The 22,939-nt window shown below is 45.4% G+C and overlaps 2 protein-coding genes across 6 annotated transcripts in view; both read left to right on the forward strand.

Annotated features, from left to right (window-relative positions):
• The window catches only part of LOC144718970 (membrane frizzled-related protein-like), a 30,804-nt gene extending 24,944 nt beyond the window's left edge, over positions 1 to 5,860 (forward strand). The window contains exons 11-14 of the mRNA XM_078594622.1: positions 158 to 288; positions 742 to 888; positions 1,529 to 1,656; positions 3,258 to 5,860. Coding sequence (XP_078450748.1) covers positions 158 to 288; positions 742 to 888; positions 1,529 to 1,656; positions 3,258 to 3,479 — 628 coding nt within the window. The 3' untranslated portion in view covers positions 3,480 to 5,860. The remainder of the gene's footprint in view (positions 1 to 157; positions 289 to 741; positions 889 to 1,528; positions 1,657 to 3,257) is intronic.
• Positions 5,861 to 9,354: 3,494 nt separating this feature from the next.
• Positions 9,355 to 22,939, forward strand: part of PRDM15 (PR/SET domain 15) — a 29,877-nt gene continuing 16,292 nt past the window's right edge. For 4 of the 5 annotated variants that reach the window (XM_078594623.1, XM_078594625.1, XM_078594624.1 and 1 more), the window contains exons 1-12: positions 9,355 to 9,505; positions 11,462 to 11,511; positions 11,685 to 11,772; positions 13,776 to 13,944; positions 15,198 to 15,347; positions 16,185 to 16,329; positions 17,747 to 17,812; positions 18,617 to 18,697; positions 19,301 to 19,804; positions 20,347 to 20,410; positions 22,274 to 22,383; positions 22,765 to 22,859. In XM_078594623.1, coding sequence (XP_078450749.1) covers positions 11,475 to 11,511; positions 11,685 to 11,772; positions 13,776 to 13,944; positions 15,198 to 15,347; positions 16,185 to 16,329; positions 17,747 to 17,812; positions 18,617 to 18,697; positions 19,301 to 19,804; positions 20,347 to 20,410; positions 22,274 to 22,383; positions 22,765 to 22,859 — 1,509 coding nt within the window. In that variant the 5' untranslated portion in view covers positions 9,355 to 9,505; positions 11,462 to 11,474. The remainder of the gene's footprint in view (positions 9,506 to 11,461; positions 11,512 to 11,684; positions 11,773 to 13,775; positions 13,945 to 15,197; positions 15,348 to 16,184; positions 16,330 to 17,746; positions 17,813 to 18,616; positions 18,698 to 19,300; positions 19,805 to 20,346; positions 20,411 to 22,273; positions 22,384 to 22,764; positions 22,860 to 22,939) is intronic. The other variant, XM_078594626.1, reaches the window with a different exon arrangement.

Raw genomic sequence — 22,939 nt, forward strand, 5'->3', positions numbered from 1 at the left:
CCACTATCCAAACTCAATCCTGCTTAGTGTCCAAAATCTGATGAGATCGGGAGAATTCTGGGTGATGTGGTAATAGGTCCTTTTTTTGTACATACCACTGTATTCGTGAGTTTGTCTGTGTGCGTCTGTCCACGTGTTTGTGCGAATGTGCATGCAGGTTTTGTGGGTCCCATGTCCCACCTCATCTGATCTCCTCTGGTAACGAGCTGCTGGTCAGTTTCGTGTCCGATGAAGCGACGACGGCACCTGGATTCAGGGCAACCTACATCGCCGTCAACCAATCAGAGCGTGCGACACTCACACGAATGCAAGCACGCGAATGCAAGCACACGAATGCAAGCACGCGAATGCAAGCACACGAATGCAAGCACACGAATGCAAGCACACGAATGCAAGCACGCGAATGCAAGCACACTTACACAGGGGAGTTCATGCGGAGGTGCAGTCACGCAGCAGTTTGCACACTGCATGATGAACCCAGCCACCTGAGTTCAATTCCTGACCACAGCTAACACCAGTGGTGATATCTGAACTGGTTATGTGCCACTCCTAGTTTAATCCAGCCTTATATGAGAACCTGGTTTGGTATGCAAACATCAGCACTGGGGAGACGAAGGTAGCCTGGCATGGTGCTAGCAACATCACTCCTTGTGGTCTTCATAGGTGCTCACTAACCAGTTTCCCCAATAACGTATGTAAGCTAGACGGGGGATCTTTGTGTTTGTCTTTGTGTGTGTGCAGGTGGGTGTGCGGAGGATGAATTCAAGTGCTTTGCCCCAGTGGCATGCATTCCCATGGAGTGGGTGTGCGACGGTTGGTTTGACTGCGTGGACGGAAGTGATGAGAGAAACTGCACTGGATTGGACATCACACAAACCAACAACAGTGGTAGGACTCGCCACCAGCACAGACACACTAGCATAGTGAGCACCAGCACACGCTAACATTGACAATACCGTCACACACTACCATGGATGGACAGCACCAGCACAATACCATGGACAGCACGTAACCGTAATTTCATCATCGAATCACACAGAATACACCCAATCTCGGCAGCGAAGCAGCATTGAGCCTGGATAGTGATTGGATGGACATCTGTTGACATATTACTGGACATCTGTGAAAACGAGATTCATTGGTCATCGGATTCCTCCAGTCTGAATAAAGATTCAGATTCTGATGGGCGACCGCCATGCATGAAGCAAGTGTTGTCGGCTGCTGTGGGGCGATGTTGTAGGAAGCAAAGAGGAGTGCTCTCTGCCACGTCTCTGCTCCATGCCTTCGCCAATCCGCACTGACCAGCGTGGTGAAGTACGGTCAAATAACCCACGTGACTTGGGGAGGCTTTCATTCAGCAGTGGACCGATTACGGCTAATGACGGTGGTGATGGCGGTGGTAGTGTTACGTTTGGCATTGCGGGGTGTATGTTGGTGTGCACCGTGCAACGCAGTGAGTGTGCATGCTGAGCCACTGGGTGGGGTGGCGTGCAGGCTGTAACGGCGTGCTGTGCCGTTGTGGCTACAGATGTGGAGTGTGAAGGCGTGCGAGTGGAGATGTGTAGCGGACTCAGCTACAACCTCACGTCGTTTCCCAACGTCCTGCTCTCGCTGCCCGACCAAGACACAGCGGATGCGCTGCTGCAGCATTACAAGGTGCCCACTGTGCTGAATGCCACAACAAGCACTGCGCTCAGTTGTGTTTGTTTTGTTTAACCAAGTGAGAACTCAAGAGACAAGGATAAGTCTAATTTTGCACGAGTGACCTGGGGTAACCAAAATGTGTGTATGCATGTTGAACTTCTTTCACACCGTACGTAGCCAACAGTGCTAACCGAAGGTGCGGGGGAAGAACAACTAAACACAAAAAGCAGCAAAGAAATTATTGTTTAATCTACATGATTTAAAAGTGCATAGCTCCAGTGGCTTCCTAATATCGGAAGGAAGAGCATTCCAGACAGCTGCAAAATAAAAATGACATGAGAAATCAATTACTGCACAAACACACGTCAATATTAAATTAAGTTACATTTGCTGTAACGTCTGTTGGCTCAGTTAAATTACCGCGCTTGTAAAATATTCATAGTAAAATTAAATTCGAGAAAAGTTTCACGGAATTAATGTAATAGTTGTGTTATTTCATGATCATGGCTGCTGCTGATGAATGATGATGAATGGCACTGGGAAACCCAGATATGTCCCTTAAACTGGGGCTGCGACTGCTTGACCACACATCTGAGCCATGTTAAATAATTGACGTATTAAAGTTGAGATTCAAGTTAGTTCAAGTGTGGTGGCTTAACTCCAAGACCAGTTTACAATGCCCGGTTGTCTGGTAGTCCAGTCCCAGGGTGTGTGTTGCCTCAGGCTCAGTGATCTTCTGTTGCCAATGAAGCTGCTCCAAAACACGGGCAGCACATGTCTCACAAAGTCATAACGCACCACTCCCAAGCCAAACACCTCGCGTGTGCGTTGTGCGACCTTGAATTCAATTGAGCCGATGTCCAAATCACCTTCTGGAGAGTTGACCTTGGGTAGTACCTGGCTTGGCAACAACCTTCCATAGCACAGTTTGTTGATGGCTGCTACAGGGCATCGCTGTGAGCAGCAGAGGGCAGTGCATCAAGATCCATCGTCGTACTGTACTATGCTCCCACATCTATGTTCCCTACCTTCACCAACCGGCACTGACCAGCATGGTGAAGTATGTTCACATAGCCCCCCACGACTCGCACAGTGTGGGGAGATCCTCATCCGGGACAGGCAATCAGGACTGTGCGTTTTCAGTTTCATTTATTAGTTAGAGCCCTAAATTTCGATTTAAAGCTTTCGTGACTGCAGGGATTCATCTTCTTGATGAATCGGTAAAGTCACGTAGAAGGGAAGTAATAAAATAATAAAAATAAAACATAATAAAATAATTCTCACGACGTTTCGGCTACAACGCAAGCAGCCGTCTTCAGGTGAAAGCTTGGCAGTGTCTCATTCTTCACCTGAAGACGGCTGCTTGCGTTGTAGCCGAAACGTCGTGAGAATTATTTTATTATGTTTTATTTTTATTATTTTATTACTTCCCTTCTACGTGACTTTACCGAAAAAAACCAAGAAGGTAGAGCCCTGTGAGCCATTCGGCTCTTGAATCGGGTGCAACCGCAACAAACAAAAAACAAACACATGAACATCTTAAAGTGACTATGTGACTGCGTGACTGCATCGTGCACGACGTGGAGTCTCCTTGCGCTGCGTGCCGGCTGCAGGTGCTGACGGAGCTGGCGTGTTACCCGCACCTGCGCTTCTTGGTGTGCGCCGTGCTGGTGCCGGGCTGCGTTCCGGGAGAGGGCGTGCGGCCCCCGTGCCGCGAGGTGTGCGCCGAGGCGCTGGACGCCTGTGCCGATGCGATGCGAACTCTCAGCTTACCCTGGCCAATCAGTTGCGAGCTCTATCCCGAGGCCGCCCAGGGTGGCTGCACCCTGCCCTGAGTTTTGACCGCGCGACCTCTCAACCAGAACTCGAGAAATACGATGATGAACCTAACTCAGATTCCAGAGGAGCACATGACCAATATACAACCATGCCTAGAGTAATCTGAATCCATGTCCCCAAGCGCAAATTACGAAGGGCTCAATGTGTATGTTGCCAAGAATGTGCTTTTTTTTTAAAGCTATCAAATTTCTGGGAGGGTCAACCGGAACACATGGTGAGTTGGCAGTCACTCGTGACAACCCTGCCCACGATTGCACACTCAACCCCTAAACCCCATTCACAGAGCAGTGAGTGGCTTCGTACTCCTGATATTGGCCCAGCCTACTGCCAATTGGCCTCACCCACTCCTCACCCGCCCTGTGCCCGCACAAGGAGTCGAACACGAATGCATGAAAAACATTGTAAGTGGGATAAAAATGCTGATTTTCACAACATTTTCAGAACACTGGGACAGCCATCCTGAACACTGGGACTGACCAGGACATTTGGTAGCTTTGTCATAATTTTGGCCAGCAATGGGGAAACTATTGAATATTATTGATTTTTGGTGGTGTTTTAAAAAAAAGTAGTGAAGCTAGCTTGCACTCGACTGCGGACTTGTGTCATGAGGGTTGAACCATGCTGTCTTTGTGTTGTAAGTGGTGCTGCAGAACATTCGTGTTCTCAGAACCAACCCAGTTGTAATCAGATCTGTGCCAAACATGTGAAAATATAGGTAAGATAATCCATTGCAGGTTAGCAATGTTTTGATTAAATCTTTCAGAACATCATATTTTCCACGCTCTTTTCAGAATAGTACCGTGGGGCTGGTGTTTATTTTTTTTTATCAAAACAATTAGTGCACAGTTAATAATAAAACCAATTATTTGGCAATGCTGCTGGGTTGGCAGTGGTGGACCAGCACAATGAAGAACAAAACTCCACACATTCGTCATAAACACCGTGACCTTAAAATAAAAAAATGTATATAAAAGAGGTGACGTTTTGGGCAATGGCCCTTCTGGCAAGCAGAAGCAAAAACATACTATTTAGACTGGAGGAGGAATCCGACGAGCTATGAAGCTCTTTTTCACAAATGTCCAGTAGGGGCGAGTGCACAATACAAAAAAAGGTAAGCAAGTCATCGAATATAAATAAATAGATACAAAAAAAAAGTACTGTATAATAGTCGGATTTTTCAACACAATGCAAGAGTGGGCAAAGCATTACATCCCATTTCTGGGGCCACACAGCGGCTGCTCCATTTTTATGTGCTGTGAAGAAGGGCTATTGCCCGAAACGTCGCCGATTATATATAATTAAGACCACAGCATTGTTGACGATTCTATTGAGATAATAAGAAACATGGGCATAAATGCATTTCATCGTATGCTATCCACTTTGATAAGGGCTATATTTGTAAGCGCTTTGGTTAACTTGTTAATGTCACTGGTATCGGTTGTCTGAACTACAATCTCATATCTGCCTTAATTTGAGAGGAGCATGGTGTCAAAAAGTAGTGAAATATTATTGCTGAGGTTTGTTTTTTAATCAGATGTAACTGGTTTGATTGCTGATGTGCTGGCAGACATTACTTTCACGTAGCGAATGGTATTTTTTAGAGTGTGAATTTGCATTTATATTTTTATATCACCTTTTCAAGTTTACTGTACGTACAGTGCTATCGTAATTTCACCGCTATGTTTTCCACTAGTCATGAGTTTTCTATATGATGCACACTGCTTCAACTATAGCGATGAGTTGTGGATTTAACATTTCTGGAATTTCTGGAATTATTAAGGACGATTTAGAATATTTTTTTTCCAGATTTTCGGAACACTTACATTTCATGCATATGTAACGTGTCTTTGTGTTAACAGGGTGCGCTTTGATGTCACACAGCATCTTAGCACATTGCTGGCTGTGATGTCACAAGATGTGCTGTCATAGAGCACAGAGCATGCTGCGATGTCATAAAGCACAAAGGACGATGTGATGTCTCAGCGTGTAGCACTCTGCGATGTAACAGACAACTCATGCTGTGATGTTACAGACAACATCCTGTGATGCCACAGAGGACAGATCATACTATGGTGTCACAGAGCAGATTGCAAGTTGGGGATATCACGGTGCATATAACGTTTTGTGATGTCACAGAGCAATCTGAGAAGCCCAAAAGCACTGAGCACGGTGTATAGTCACAGTACAGCAATAATGCTGTGATGTCAGGTTTTCCATTAACTATGTTATTAAAATCAATTTGCCGTTTATTCGAATTAAAGCAACGTAGAAAATCAGCTCAGATGAAAATGCGTTCTGCTCTGTACACCCTTTGTAACGAACGTGTCCTGCTCGTGCACAACACGTTTCAGTCATTCAATAAATCGTTTTAACCACTTATGCATTTCCGACGCAGTGTTATGCTTTTTATAATTCAGAATAAGCTATATATGACCATACTATTTGGGTCTTTCGGTAAAGTCACGTAGATAGAAAAATAATAAAAAAAAATCACGACGTTTCGATCGCAACACAAGCCATCGTCTTCAGGTGAAAAAATACAGCAGGCGGACTGCTGAGGTAGGAAGAAACGAAAGCGAGAGAGCTGCTGCAGCCAAAGGTTATATAGGTTTCAGATGGGTACAACCCAAGGCTAAGTGGGCGGGGCTCGAGATGGAATTTGCAAGTAAATGTAAGATCGCAAAGCTAGGTATATCTCGGTTATTGTGTTGCTAGAGATTAACATGTCAATCTGTTAATGTAACCCCACGGTTACTGTGCTTAAAAAGCCATTGTATTGCTCAAGATTAGAAATTAGCATGTCAATGTGAGACGGCTTCCGCAACAGCGGCTGTGTTAATGAGACATTCAGCCTATTAAACAACGAGCGCCACCACCGTGTCGAGGAAAAGGGAGCAGCAGCTATGTTAGTGAGACATTTAGCCTGTTAATGTAAAGACATTTAACAAGGTAATGTAACTCAAAGAGTCGGAAATAACTGCTAACATAGGCAGATAAAATGGAAGCATCACAGCCAGTTGTGACTTTACCTGGTTAATAACGTCCTTCCAATGATGCTCAGTTTGTACCCATTTTCTCGGTTGAAATTGTGTCTGTTTATATATCTGGATTGCTTCATGAACAAATCTTTGTTGATAGCCAGTGGGTTTGCATAGTACCTTCGTCTTGGATAAATCAATTTCGTGTGAGCCCACAGCGTTAAAACAATGATCAGCCACGGCAAAGGTGTTGGTCCTACCGTGTTTCAGATCCGCCTTGTGTTCGCGAACACGGTCCGAGAAATGTCGCTTAGTTTCCCCAATGTAACTAGCGTACTGCCGCAGGCACAACTTAGTTTGTAGACACCAGGGAATTGCTGGTCAGGGATCACATCCTTCACAGATGGGAACAGATCACGAATTTCATGTACTGTGTTGAATCGGACCTGAATCTTGTGCTTGCTCATGATTTTGAAAATCTTTTTGGTGACCCCTGAAACATCGTGATCGAAACGTCGTGATTTTGTATTATTTTATCATTTTTCTACCTACGTGACTTTACCGAAAGACCCAAAGAGTATGAATTCCTGGAGTCACGGAAGCTTTAAGTCTAGATTTATATATTACCAATTTTATTCAATTATAGGCAGAGCGTAATTTCTCATATTTCGCGGGCGCCCCCCAACTCCCATCCTCCTCGGACCCCACCCTCACCGAGACACATTTTCTGTAACTCAGCCCCGGACAGCTTGAACGATTTAATTAAGCACTGAATATCGGTGCAATTAGGATGCTATTAAAAAAAAGGATGATTTTGCATTGCTCCTGCGTTGGCAGTGGTGCACAAGCATAATTAAGAAAAAAAACTCAACATATTCGTCTATAAAACTGTAGCCTTACAATGCAAAATATAAATAGGTGACGTTTCAAGCAGTACCCCTTCTTGTATGTGCTAAGAAAGGCAATAGCCCAAAACGTCACCTACTATATGGACATATCGGCGGGACACTGGTGCAGCATAAAACAGCAGTCCTCACAAAAAAATTCTGACGATGTCGCTGTTGCCCTTGAGTGAGCAGCAGACTCCATCAGAAAGGTTGCCTTCGATTCAGCAGCTACTTTTCCTTTCGAACGTGTTACACCACTCAATCTTTTGATGCCACCGTCTGCCAAGAAATGATTTCGGAAATGCATCGAGGAACCGTCCGACAAAGTCTAGGTCCCGAGTTAAATCTGTCTTTGGAACACGGAGTCAATCGTCATCAGCCTGGGTGCTATACGGAAAACGACTTTGAAGCTTTGTGTTCAACGGCTCATAAACGTTCCTCATCCTAGTGCCTCGGCATGACGAACTGATTTTGTCGCAACCCGCAATATTTTGACCGGGTTTGCGAATCGCTGGAAAATAAATGATGATTGCGAAAAATGTGCCTTTTTTATACAGCGCACCGGTGTACGTTCAAATTTTGTTTTCATTTTAAGGCCACGTTATTATTGACGAATGTGTTGATTTATTTTTATAATAAAAAAAAACACATAACTGCATCATGGGACCTCCTTTGCTAGTAGAAAAATATAAGATTAGGGTTTTCCCCTTTTTTCTGGCAACACAACTGAAACCTTTTTTTTACAAGGAATCATGTCTGCATTAATCACAATACTTGTGGTCAGAATGCAAACAAAAAACATACTCTGATAATATATGCATTGTCCTCGAAAGTGATTGGTCCGCACCAGAAACAGCTTTCTTTTGAGCCTCATCTCAAACAGTGTTAGACCAGAGGACGCCAAAAGGCGTACAGCTCAAAGACAAAGTTCAAAGTTCATTTATTAGGTATAGCCCTGTGAGCCATTCGGCTCTTGAATCGGGTGCAACCGCAACAAACAAAAACATGAACAAGAAAACATCGTAAAGTGACTATGTGCAAACTGAAAATCCAAGAAAAAACAGCAAAATATTGCAGAAAAAATCACCGTACACCAAAGACACCGTACACCAAAGACAATGCCATATCAGAGTAATGAGAGCTTGGGGTGAGCATCTACATCATGGGACCTCCTTCGCCAGTACCAAAATATAATAGATTTTTCCCCTTTTTTCTGGCAACAAAACGTAAACCTTTTTTTTTACGAAGAATCATGTCTGCATTAATCACAATACTTGTGGTCAAAATGCAAACAAAAAACATGCTCTGATAATGTATGCATTGTCTTTGAAACTGATTGGTCCACACCAGAGACAGCTTTCTTTTGAGCCTCGTCTCAAACGGTGTTATACCAGAGGATGCCAAAAGGCGTACAGCCCAAAGACAATGCACTATTATTCTGGTACTGGCAAAGGAGGTCCCATGATGAAGATAAAACCTATTCTTGTTTGTCATCAATTATGTCGAACTTCTTTCGCACTGTACGTAGCCAACCGTGCTTTTATTTAGTTACCTACATTATATTATAGTTTTGTTCTTTCAACCAATCATCATAAGCCTGTTTGACCAAACCAGCAGTGGATAGACCACGGCTCGTGGTTGCCGACTGTGCAGCCCCCGCCCAGCGGTGACGTCACCGCTCCCCTCCCCCTTTACCCCTCCCCCTTTAACCCCTCCGCTCCCCCATTTACCCCTCCCCTCCCCCATTAACCCCTCCCCTTCCCCATTAACCCCTCCCCTCCCCCTTTAACCCCTCCCCTCCCCCATTAACCCCTCCCCTCTCCCATTAACCCCTCCCCTCCCCCATTTACCCCTCCCCTCCCCCATTAACCCCTCCCCTCCCCTATTAACCCCTCCCCTCCCCCTTTAACCCCTCCCCTCCCCCATTAACCCCTCCCCTCCCCCATTAACCCCTCCCCTCCCCCTTTAACCCCTCCCCTCCCCACCGTCTCCACCAATAGGACCGCGCCTTGCTCTGGCCCGCGAGCGAGGGCGCCCGGCGCGCGCGTCACGTGGCGCGTCGCGCGGCCAATCGGAGGCGGCGTCTCCGCGGCGCAGGCGACCCGCAGGAGGAGGCGAAATCCGGGCGGGATCCGAGTGCGGATCGCGGCTCTTGAGGTGCTCGCGGCGCCGGGGCCGAGACCCCGGGGCGACCCGGCTCGCAGGGCCCGCGGGGTCCGCGGGAACGGGGCGGAGGGGGCCGGGCGGGTCGCGGGGCCGCGGGGAGCCCGGAGGAGGCCGCTCCCGTGCGGCGCGGGTGGGGTCCGCCCGCCATCGCTTGGCCCGGCCCGGGGCGCGTGGGGGGGGGGCTCCGCTTCAGCGCTTTGTAGGCGGACTCACCGGCTCCGGATTAGCGCATTGAGTGCACGCCAAGCACCAGTGAAGTTCCATGCATAAGCTCGTGCATAGATCTTCACGCGTAGTGCATGCCGAACTCCGCGTACGTGCATCCAAAAGCATGCGATCTCCGCTTAAGCGCGCGTTGTGCATGCCGAACTCCGCTTAAGTGCATATATGTGCATCATGTTACACACACGTGTGTGTTCGAGCATCGGTAAAGCACGTACCTGGATCAGGGCTCCGCATTAGTGCATAGATGTAGTGGCTGTGAGCTCCGGTTAAGCGCACAGTGAGTTGTGGAGCCTCGTTTAAGTGAAAATGTGGGCACTGGGATTCGTTGCTTTTTGAGATATTCGTAAATACAGTGAAGCCCCTAAAAAACCCAAATATGGGACTGCTAAATAATGCGTAAGCTTCGTTAAATCATTTGCAGAAATTTGCAAATTTTTTGTGAGTTTTAAGTCGCACGCACGAATTGTAAAACCCACGAAAACTGCTGATTTGAATGAATGCATTCACCTTATATTTGCACGGATGCATTTGTATTCACGGGGTTACGATCACAGGGGGTCAACAAACTTGAGTCAGGATACATTACCACACGAGAGAAGCAGTGACAAATGCTACTATTTTTCGATTTAAAGCTTTCGTGACTGCAGGGATTCATCTTCTTGGTTCTTTCGGTAAAGTCACGTATAAGGAAAGTAATAAAATAATAAAAATAAAACATAAAATAATTCTCACGGAAAGAACCACGAAGATAAATGCTGCTATTGTTTTCGCCTCTTTTCTATAATAAAGACTGATTTATACTTTCAAATGTTGTTTTATCTGACATGCATCAATATAAAAACAAAGTGGATTAGCCACTCGAGAGAGAGCTTGAACTAATTTGAGAACACAAACCTGAACGGCTTTTTCATTTGCACCCCGGTTTATCAGTGATGAAGATAAAGATAAATTGTTGGGAATGGGACCGCATAAAAAATGTGACAGGTCCAGCCAGCGTTCCGCTCCCTCTGTTTTTGGCCATCAATTACACAATTCTGAAGCTTGCATATTATCGTAAATGGTGGTCCGCAGTTATGCCAGCAATTGTCATTCCCTTGTTTAATGAGCTTATAATAAATAGTACAGTATAGCAGGTTTACTTTGGCTCTTTGCTTTGTTAATGTTTATTGTCTCATGAAAAGTCTGAGGTTCCTGAGCCAATGCCTTTGTAGGCGTATGGGTATGATCGATGTCATGGGTTGGGGCTTGAACTCCCAAGTTAATTGAGCTTGATCTTGAATTCATCGACGATTTGAATGTTTTGTGCACAATAAAGGACTATGTATTGTCTAAGGGTAATTATTTTGCTTTTTAATTTGTTGCTACCCAAACCATGGCCACACCAAGTCAATCACAGCCACATACACTGGTTTATTACATTATAATCATGTTTACAAAATTTCCACAATCGTTATGAAGTGTCACATCTTCACAACTATGCTATAATGGTACTCCAAAAGAAATATTTCGTGAGGGGCGATGTTTCAGGCAATGACCCATCTATGTTTTACAAACAACACCTATTATATATTTTTTTTATTTTAAGGCTGTGTTATTGATAAATATGTTGACTTTTAAAAAATTATATAATGGTAAAATTGCATTTTTGATGATTACGACAACCACACCGACCTTGCAAAAACCACACCATAATTTATCCGTTTGATGTGTTTGTGCCCTCAGGCAGCCAGGCATCATGGCCGAGCCTGGTCCAGAGGATTTGGAGCTCATATGTACGTGATGACAACTTCTTCAACACTGCCATCACTAAAGTCTCTGGCTACAAGCAGAGTCGAAAACTACGTTTACATACTTCACATAAAAATAACCCGTTAATTCACTGGACTTGTCCCAAAAGTCGCTTACGGGTATACTGGAATGTGTTTGTGTGTTTACCTGCCTACAGGGTGTGATGAGTGCGGTGAATATCATGACACAGAGTGTCCTGAGAGGGGGCCGCTGCAGGTCATCACCACAGCCACCACGCGCGCACGGTACGCACACGTCCCGCAGGTTTTCATTAAACAATCTCATTCTTAAACAAATATATAGGTCGACGTGTTTTTTACATATATTGTGTGCGTCATTTTCTTGGTATGGTCGTGAAAGATGTGACGGGGGTAGGAGGAGGATGGTGGGTGGCAAAAGTGGCGGCCAGCAGTGACGTGTGGGTGATAGAATGATTATTGTGTGTGTGCGTTTTTGGGGTATGGAGTAAGCTAGGGTTCAAAAGTGTTCTCATGCATGAGCTCTGTCCGTCTGTCTAGCTTTGTGACATGGGGTCACAGTTCTCCAATAAAAATTACGTTTTAGGATGAAGTTGCGTTATAATTAATGACTTACTGAAGAGAAAACTCTGACAGATTGATCAAAAGGTTACCCAAAACTCGGCAATAACAAATCCAGAAACAATGGTAAGCGTCTCTGTCCTGGCAATGAATTATGGCGCACACATTCCGGTGACGAAGTGCTGTGGATGGAGACTATGTTGAGATGTAGATAAGTTGCCACGATCCTGGAATTATCTCTTTTCTATGTGCAAAGTCCAGGAAAGATTCGAACCACCCTCGTTTAAGCAACGTTGATTCTTTCTGTCAGTCACAGCTTGACTTGAGTAGAATCCACGGACTCGTGAGATTGATTTTTACACGAATATGAATGATCTTTGATCAAGATAAAAAAAGATTGATATCTTCTCAACTCGTTCTGGAGCCCCCTTTGCAACAACCCTCACCGACCAGCGTGGTGAGGCAATAATCGAACGATCTCCAAGAAGAATGTAATGTGGGGACATCTTCGTTAAACAGCAGATTAACAAAAGCCTGAAAATTATATTTATTTTACTAACCCGGTGGACAATTTCTCTCCAATCGCCATCTACAGATTCACATTACCATAACATCACCAGATATCTCTTAAACGTCTTGCGTCAAGACGTTCATGTGTGCAATCATCACAACATTTCACGTGTCACCCTGGACAACCTTTAACTTATGCTCAGTGCTACCCCCTTCAGTGTCTGGCCAGAGCATGCTAGCCCATAGGCAAGAGTGTTTGTATTTCATAGTGCATTAATAATGGATGTGAGCCCATGTTCTACATAATGCATTATAGGGATCTGCATTGTCTTGTATTGGCTGGTCTTCAAGATCTGCTTCCTGTACTCTTAGTGAACTTATACAAGACCCTATTCAAGAAGACACTTGCGTATTTTGTAACGTTCGAAGTAAAACAACAGCGGCTACCAATAGCTGTTGTCTCAATTACATAAAGGAACACTGCAATGCGATGGCTGTTATTGTAGCCATGATGGCAGTTGAGTGTCGTGGTCCAACTTTCCCAGATCTCGTGGCTCATGAAAAAAAAATTTGCTTTTCAAATGTCATACCAAACAATTGGTGATTTTCTCGTAGATAAACTCACGCCCATTGTAGGAACATGACATTTCCAGCACTGGCTTAGAGCCGAGCATTGCCCAAGTCTCATTTGAGTGGACATTTACACGAACGAGGTTTGGTATTTAATGCAACGTGCCGCGTGCAGAGCAATATCCTATGGGAGTGCATAGAGTGGTTATATGTGTAGCACATGTTTCAAGGGTATTTCATTTAACCATGTGAAAACTCAAGAGACCAGCATAACCTTATTTACAAGAGCGACCTGGGGCATTAGTCTGCAAGTAGGGGGCAATGATTGCTATGTGTAATCCCAATTGAGTAATTTGTGGATACTTTTTGAACTTGCCAAATTTCGACCCTGATGCCAGCACCCAATTGCCTACTCTTGACAATGACGTCGGGGAATATTTTTACGTCCACTGTGAAGCCAGACGGTGCGTAGTATTATTCTGGCTACTACACTCACTGTCATAAGTCATGGCGTACACTGCATTGAAACCGTGAACCTCTGCAACAAGCCGCGAATGCGCTATGGCTGGGCCAAGTTACCAGCCATCATGTGAGTTCATGTGACGCGGTGTATTTTGTGCGGTGTGCAGTGCGACCCTGCCACCGTCCCTGGAGATGCGTGGGTGCACGCGTGGCGGCGAGGGCGTGTTCTGTCGCATTGCGCTGCTCAAGCGCACACAGTTTGGACCCCTGGAGGCGCCACGCACACCCCACACACCTCCGCCCCGTGCTGATGGGGTGCATACCATGCCACTCAAGGTAAGCACACCTCGTTTGGCACACCACGCAACACGCGCGATCCATAAAATGCATTGCACAAGGAATGCAAATATTTATTGATACAAATCTTCGTGCACTCACAATTCGTACGTCATATAGTTTGCGTGAGAATCTGTTGCTGTGCGTTTCATCCATATACATCGCAATGGAATTTGAAAGCTTCGCAATATTGAGTGTGGATAGTGCTTGGAGTGATGACAACCGTGCTTGCAACAATAAATATAAATAAGCAGACAATGCACCTCCTTACCATAATTTACCTCTTGGCATAAAAAACTATATTTTATTTACAAATTGTATTTGTAATATGGCCTTCTGAGAGTGCAATTTACAACCATGCTTATTTGGGCACCCACCATGCATGAAAGAGGTGTTGCAGGCTCGTGCAGGGCAATGGTTGTGAGCAGAGGGCAGTACAGAAAATAGTATTGTTGTACTGTACTCCACTCCAATATCTATGCTCCCCACCTTCCCCAACTGACATTGGCCAGTTTTGTGAAGTCTGGTAACATAACTCCTGTGACCGACATGGCATGGGGATGCCCTCATCCGGCAGTGGGTGGACAAACGGGGCTTGTTGTACATGCACGCGGCATTAGGGTGCAGCACATTCCCATTCAGCATCAGAATCTTTTACTTAGACTGGAGGAATCTGATGAGCTATGATGCTCTTTTTCACACATGTCTAGTATGGGCGGGGTAGCAAGTTACAACAGCAAACAATACAAAACACGATAGGAGTGCAACATTTTGAAAAAGGTAAGCAAATCACGAAATAACCAATTAATTATATAAATCTGGTTTATCATGCTTGGGCAAGGCAGCAAAAACAACAACCAAACAGTCACAGACCACACCAATATAACACAATCCCTCAATAAAGTGGAACATTAACATTGAACTATCGATACACTCACTCCACCGCTGAGAGTAATTTTCATCAGATGACAAACTTAAAAAATGTAATTCTTACAACTGGAATTTAGCCAAATTAAGTGCCGAATCAAATTTATTGTTGAAGGCATTGTGTGCAGTCATTCATGACCGAGTTGAGGCCATCATCAACTCACTCTGCTTGAGAACCCGGTTTTACCACAGGTGGCGGCTTCCTGAATTTCAACCAAGGATCTCATTGGAGCCAGCTCAGCGAGCGTTCTGACTCCTTGACCCACCCGGCCACCTGATGGAAGGTGAGCACGTCTAAGCGTCTCCATCACACTTGTTGTGTGCAGGTGTTCTCCAAGGAAGGAGTGGTGAACCTGGACATGCAGGATGAGTCGCTGTGTAACTGGATGATCCTGGTGAGGCCGGCGACCCAGCACCACCATCAGAACCTCACCGCCTACCAGTACAACCACGACATTTACTTCACCACGTCACAGGTACGATGTCGGTCGCCTTCAGTATAACATGTAGGACATATTTACATTGAGCTTCCGTGTGTATATGTATTGATTTATATCGTTGTACGTTGGAAATATGCATGTGTAAGTTCACGTAATGTATAACATGTTAAGTCTGTCAACCCATCATAAGGTGGCCGATTGTGTTATACTGTATTCTTTGGATTATAAGACGCTCTGGAAAATAAGACGCACCCCAAACGTGTGCCTGGCGTCTATAGAGTTATACAAATCTGGTCACACACACCCACACAACTACCACACCGTAAAACAGTTGCTTTAAAATACAAGGGGAAAAAGGGCATCTTATAATTTGGAGAACACGGTTACATTTTATGCAGATGTTACTGTTGCCATGGCAATGCCTGAGCTGTGAAAAATAAATAACGACCATAATTATGTTATTGTCCAATTGAGAAGCGAAAATAGGTTGTCTTTGCTCCTGTGTTTGTTCAGTTTGTCTCTTCCGTTCACTATTTGTGGCGTGTGCACTTCTGACATATGTTTTATTATGCTTTCTTGCATGTGTAATTTATGGAATTATATTGTGACGCTTTATATAACCTGTCTGCGACCTCTACAAAATCGTAAACATTTTTTTTGGTTTTAGAGTGCAACACACCTGGCACAGGTGCCTTGGTAGCATTACCAGCATGGGCAGAGAATGACACTCATGTGTTTTTGTGGTTATTGCAATTTGTAAAAATGTCTAATCTTGTTGGCTCTGGCTGACACCAGTGGCACTTGTGTTTTTGTGGTTATTGTCACTTGTAAGCATATTTAATATTTTTGGCTCTGGCTGATGTGATGTGCCAGGACATCCCGGCTGGCACGGAGTTGAGGGTGTGGTACGCCGCATTCTATGCCAAGAAGATGAGCATGCACACCCTTCGTCCCCGCGGTGCGCACAACCCACCCACACGTGTGACACCAACGCACCCTGGGACTGCCTTTCCAACAGGTGGCCGAGTGGCTCAGAGCCCCTGGCATCTATGTCAGTGCACCTCAGCCAACACTTCGGCAATCCTGGGTTCCAATCCGGGATCCAGCCATCTGAGAATGAGGTTATAATTGCGTTAGTTTTGACGGTCTCAGGCTTGTCGCGCGTGTACGTGCACAACCCTTTTGTCAATTCGCTGCCAGATGGGAGCCCCACCCCAAGCTGTGCGGGTCGCAGGGGCTGTTTGACTGTCCTCTACGCTGGTCAGTGCGCATTGGTGAAGGCGGGCAGCACAAATGTTGAAGTACTGGACAGTACATCATTGTATTTTGCTGCGCTGTCTTCTGCTGAACGTGTCAGCAATGGCTGCACAATAAGTGCACTACATTTATTTGTTTCCTAAATTTGGTATATTTTAGCTCTGAGTACAAGCAAGGCCCATGGGTCCTAGTTCTATATTAAACATAACACAAAGTAATCATCATTAAGTGTCAATGTGGATAATTTTATTTACAATGCAGGCGACTATAAACATATGGCATTTCAAGTAAATCTGACTCCTTGCAAGATTCTGAATGTTGAAACCAGTCAATAGTTCGTATCAAACCAATGCTGTTGATAAGTTACATTCCCAGAAAGCTGCTGGCGGGTTGTGTATAAAGTACTTTTATTTTTGTTACGTGAAAAAACTATTATTTTGTTTCATGTCCAATAGTCTTAACATTTAATTAGTGTAATCATTGATGAATAATTGCATAAGCACATGTGCATTTCTTTGGGAAGGAAGAAAGTTATACATTTTTCCCCATTGTTTGGGATTTTTCACAATAGACAAGTCTAAGAGCAATATTATATTACATCTGAATGCAGTGGCTATGAACGTTGTGTATTGACGTTTTTTTTGCTAAATAAGCATAGGCTAATATGTGGCCTAACCCGAAAACAAATATGGATCGTTGAATTGGCTGTGGCAACCTACTTTTGAGCATAAGAGTGGGTTGTTTGTGTATTCACTGTGGAATACACTCGGCTGTATTTGAGTCTCATGCTTGCTTAGCCGATTGTTACTTTTGAGTTCATACTGCCATTTCAATATGCTTGTTTATTACAATTAAATTACACCAAAACAACTCGGTGACCAAATGAGGGAGTCATTAACATCAATGACCCTGCTTTATAATTGAGAGATGTCTTGGGGAAAAAAACCTGATATCCTCCACCGTTTAATTGTCCGGGATGGAAGGCCTTTGTTAAGAGTAGGCAGATTAAGTGGATGAACAAAGTACATGGTTAAATTCATTCTGTAGCCATCCATGGGGAGATGCTATTTTAACTAGCAAACATGCTTTGTAGGGTTCCAAGGGAGCTATTATGGGTTATATATTTTCCAAGACACTCCTTAAGGATGCATCGCCTGCCTCTCCCACCCGCCCCACAGGGCAGCTCTGTGTCCTGTCTGCAGAGGCTCCTGCCGGAGGTCCCAGTGAGGTCTTCACTCAAACGAGTAAATCACTCACGCACGCACGCAGAGACTGCCGTGACAACGGAGTCAATGCACAGGCCTCTTCTTAGTCCACTGCTGAATGAGGGTTCTGCCACGCCATGGGGATCTTGGAGGTTTTATAAGCATACTTCACCATTTTGGTCAGTGTGAGTTGAAGGCATTTTATTGGTTGAGTTTAACAAACAACTGATCATTTTGACATTTGTAGGCTTTCATTTTCTTTGCAGAAACGGCAACCCTTGTGTAGTTTTATGATCCAACTAATATTGCTTTGCAGTAATGAAATGTGGTCGATTTAACCACAATGCATTGCACGAAGTTATTATACTTTCACTATATACCTGCACAAGTTGCTGTGTTGTGTCGTCACGTGGGTTTTGCTTGCTGTGTATGTGGGTCTGTATGCTAACTGTAGATGCTGTGCGTGTCGTGGTGATGGTGGTGATGGTGGTGATTGATTGTGGTGATAGTGTTGGGTGCGAATCGGAAATGTGTATTCGTAAATGGACACACATTTTGTTTCCACTTAGAAATACAAATACATTCATTTGAATGGAACGAGGTTGACTATAAGACTGAATACCATACAGTACACCTGTATAATGCAGTAGTATATCTAATAAGGTACAGTACTATACACTGGACCAATATTAGGTTGTCCTTTTTTCTACTCGAAGACTAACTCTCCACCAGCTAACTTCATCACTTAACTCCTACATTGTCACTGGCAAGGTCTACTTATCAGTGCTGTGCTTTGTTTGGTGTGTTGAGTAGTATGTCTCGTCTGTACTGTGTCAACCACAGGTGTAGAGGAGGGAGAGGACAAGAAGGTGTGGAGGTGCCAGGTGTGCCCAGCACTTTTCGAGCACGCACAGCAACTAACAGGTACCCATGCACATTGGGGCACACCTTGTAAACTATTACTATTTGTATTTTACCAGGTAAAGACCACTGAGCTATATAGCTCTTTTTCAGAAGCGACCTGGCCACAAATGATAGTTGAACGGAAGTGGCTTATCACGTGGAAATATATAATAGCCAAATACTCTAAACACACATGATTCGAAATGTGGAGGGAAAAACTGAAGGACCTGGAGAAAAATGTACGTGACCACGGGGAGAACATGCAAAGTCAAAATATACTACAGGCGTCAGGGTCGGGATCGAACCCAACGACCTGTATACCGGGCGAAGGAGTTCAAATCTCGCCACTGTGGCGCCCGCTGTTGCAAAACCTGCGCCCTATGGCCTGGGTGCGGCCCACAACTTAATTTCATACAGCCCATAACTTCACATTATACAGCCCCACAACTTAATGTCATACAGCCTGCAGACGCATTAAGCCAATCGTTTCGAAAGGCCGTAAAATGTTATCTGTAAGCTGGAAAGATGACGTTTCTTAGATTATTTACGTAATTTCATGCTTGCTTATGCTGGTGTATGTTTGTAAATATACGTGTACCTGTGCTTACACACATACATTTACAGATCACCTGGTGGTTCATCTGAACGAAGCCCCTGCCCCAGCGAATGCAGGGTCATCGTCGCACCCTAATTTACAGACCCCAGACCCTACACCGCACATGGCACCGCTTACAACATCAACACCACACCCAGTACCACACAGCGCACCGCACCCAGCACATCACACCACACCGCTCCCCGAATCACAACCTCTACCACAAACTACAACGCACACCACCCACCAACCTCCGTCCCACGTCCTGTCGCCGATAATGCCGCAAATGCTGTCGTACGCGCCGCCTGCGGTCGCTGGCCCTGCCGGGTTTGGGGCCGAATCCACTTCCGCCGCTGCTGCTGCCGCCAGCGCCAGTGCCACGTCCGAGCTCGATTCCATCGCCAGCACCGCCTTCAGCGGTGCCACCGGTCCTGGGTCGGGTTCCAGTTCGGCTTCTGGGACGACGACGCGTGTTTCGCGACATAGGAAGGCGGCCAGGCCCTACGGGGAGGAAGCGTATATGGGACTGAGGGGTGAGCATCAGCGACACTCTCGTCACCACGGACACACGCCACAGCACACGTCGCCAGCACGCACTACCTCCGCCAAACGCCGTCGACATGCGTCATGACCACATGTTTGTATTTACAACCACGCATACTCGTGCCGTGCTTATCATCAAATCACCCATAAAACACGTGTGCGTGTTGGTGTGTGGGGTGTGGAAGTGTAGTGGTTAGCACGCTGCGCTACGAATCCTGCAACCCGAGTTCGGTTCCCGCTCACGACCAATACCAGTGACAATTATTTGAACCAGTCCTGGGCCTCCCCTAAGTCGACTAAGCCTCAAATGGGTACCTGGTGCGGTGTGTAAATATAGCCACTTGGGAAGCAACGGCGACCGAGCGTGGTGGTGGCCACCCACCCCTTCATGTCCCATGCCGGCCTCTCTAACAGCCCTTTCCCCAACAGTCTGTCAAGGCTACACTCGCTCGCATGCACCATTTGCGTCGTGTGATGTCACCTATTGTGTTAGTGTCATGTACATGTGCGATGTCACCGATATGTGTTTCAGGTTATGGCGAATTGTCAGCGTCGGAAAAGGCAGATGGAGAGGGAGCAACACACACCACTCTTCGGTACGTATGCACTGCAATTGCACAACCCTGCTCTACATGCCAGGCTACGACCATCTTCCACCGTGCTTTGACCCAGGTTGCTCTTGCAAAAGAGGCAATGCTGTTTCACGTGTCTCAATGGATTCATGCCATCTTCTGGTTAGAGAAAGGATACTAACTGACCTGGCATATGCCAGCTCTTATCAGATCTCTAAGTAGGATTGAGCGAGAACTGGATAGTGCTTGGATAGGAAACCACCTTAAACCAATCAGGTGTTGTCAGCAGAGGGCAGTGCAGCAAAAGCAGCTGTACAATAACCCTGCTGTCACATTTGTTTCCCTGCCCTTGACTAACCCGCACTTATTGGTGTGTAGACATATGGTCATTCGCAGGCGTGATCTGGGAAGGCCCTCATTCAGCAGCATGTTAACGAAAGGGCTGTCCGTGTAGACGTACCCTATAAACTTTGAGGTGCCACATATGGACGGCTCGTGGGAGTTATTCTACCAAGAGATGACTGGTAGGGTGAAACACGAGTGGAATACAGCGAACACAACATGGCCCCCGACGCTGAAAGGCACACGGGAACCCAGCTGCACAGGTCCAACTCTTCCGTGTTCCTCCACCACTACATATTCCCCATTTTTTTTTCTTTGTCGCCATCTACGCCCATGTCTTCTCATTCTCAGTGAAGGTAGATTTTCTCCAGACACGGTACTCCGTCTGCAGAGAATTTTTTAAGACGAATGCTCGTATCCTTTGTGTTTCTCCAAGTTATCCTAATCAATTCTCCTGGCCCTCTCCCTCATTCGGGCCTTTGTCATCCTTTCATATGTAAACCTAAACGGTCACTCGAGTTCCTTGATTGGTGATTTATTCACTGATGATAAAGGTGAACACTTCATATTGAAACCACATTCTAGAAGCTGTGTAAACATTGCTACACTGGTGCGTGGTGTCCTTATGCTCCTTTATGCTTTCTTGTGATTTCCACACTCTGGCACATGCCTCGCCTGTATGACACAAGCTAAAGGATTCCCATAATTTACAGTAGTAAATATTCATATGCGGAAACATTGCTTGGTATTCCTTACCCCGTGCATAGGGACTTGCTCAGCTTCGTCTTTTTTAGCATTGTTATCACAATCCATCGGCAGATAGCTCGTAGGTGTCCACTTCACATTTCGTCATTTGTTTCCACTTTTCTCTGGCTCGTGCCAAATTGCTCAAGTAGTGCGCATCTCTCTGGCTCCAATCAATCTCTGATGTCTTCAGGCCATTCTCTGTTAGCTCTTCCCTCTCTTTACGGTTCCTCCCATCTTTCCAAACAACACACTTTAAGTTTTCCTGTTGTTGTCCATCCGACATTTATCCAAATAGTGCCAGTTTCATTTTCATCACTGCCTGCATCACGTTTTCTATATGCAACATTTTTCTTCTACGTTGGTTACACTTTGGGTCCAGTTTAAATGCAGTAACCTTTTTTCGCGTTATGCAGAAGCTAAAAGGCATGCCGAGTGATGTCCACTTCTCCGCAGTTGACTTCCCACTCAATTTTACCTATTTCATCGACAGCAAAGGGATGATGGACTTTATTGATCCCAGACCAGGATTTGAACTCGCAGCCTTAAGCTTGTGAGTCAAAAATTATCCTAATTTGCAGCCTTTGTCAATTCACTGCTGGATGAAGCCCCCTGCCACCACTACTTCACACCCCAATGCTGTGTCGGTCATGGGGGTTATTTGACCGTACTTGACCATGCTGGTCAGTTCGTGTTTGGTAAAGCAGTAACCCAGGACGGGTTCAGATGTCACTCACTTCTAAGTATTACGCTGTGGCCTGGAGTGCTGTACTTAATTATAAACGTTGTTTGTATACACAGGCGCAGATTCAGCAGGAAGGGGTATCGACCTCAAAGGGTCCTGCAGTGCGAGTTCTGTCAAAAAACCTTCAGCAACTGCAGCAACTTCAACCGACATGTGCGGTCACATGGTATGCATTGCCACAGACACAAATCTACAGACGGGTACCAACTGGGATGCACGTGTAGGGTCACGTGTACATAAAATTCAACAAACGTGCGTGCAACCGCATGGACACAAGAAACACATGAGCACGGGCATAATGGCAATGCATCTAATATGAGGATACGCTCATAGCATTTTGTTAAAATTTCGCACCTCCAATTAGCACGGTTGGCTATGTGCGGTGCAAAAGAAGTTCTACATACATACGTTAATGGTATCAGGTGTTTGCTTGTGACGATTATCGATTGAGATAGATGTACACCAAATGATTGTTGTGCCTTGTTCTTAAGAGTCATCACTGCGTTACTATGGGAGTGGTTGTTATAATATTGTTCTCATTGGTCAGGGGATAAGATGTTTCGCTGTGAGGAGTGCGGAAAGGACTTCACTCGGAAGGAGAGCCTCAAACAGCATGTGTCCTACAAACACAGCCGCCCCACGGTATGGGTGCATGTGTGTGCGTGTGTGCGTGTGTTCTTTGTTTTCTTTATTGGTAGGAAAGCTTTTGTGCATTTTCTTTG

This window comes from Lampetra planeri, chromosome 5 (genome assembly GCF_965212315.1).
Source record: "Lampetra planeri chromosome 5, kcLamPlan1.2.h2, whole genome shotgun sequence".
NCBI classification, from domain to species: Eukaryota; Metazoa; Chordata; class Hyperoartia; order Petromyzontiformes; family Petromyzontidae; genus Lampetra; species Lampetra planeri.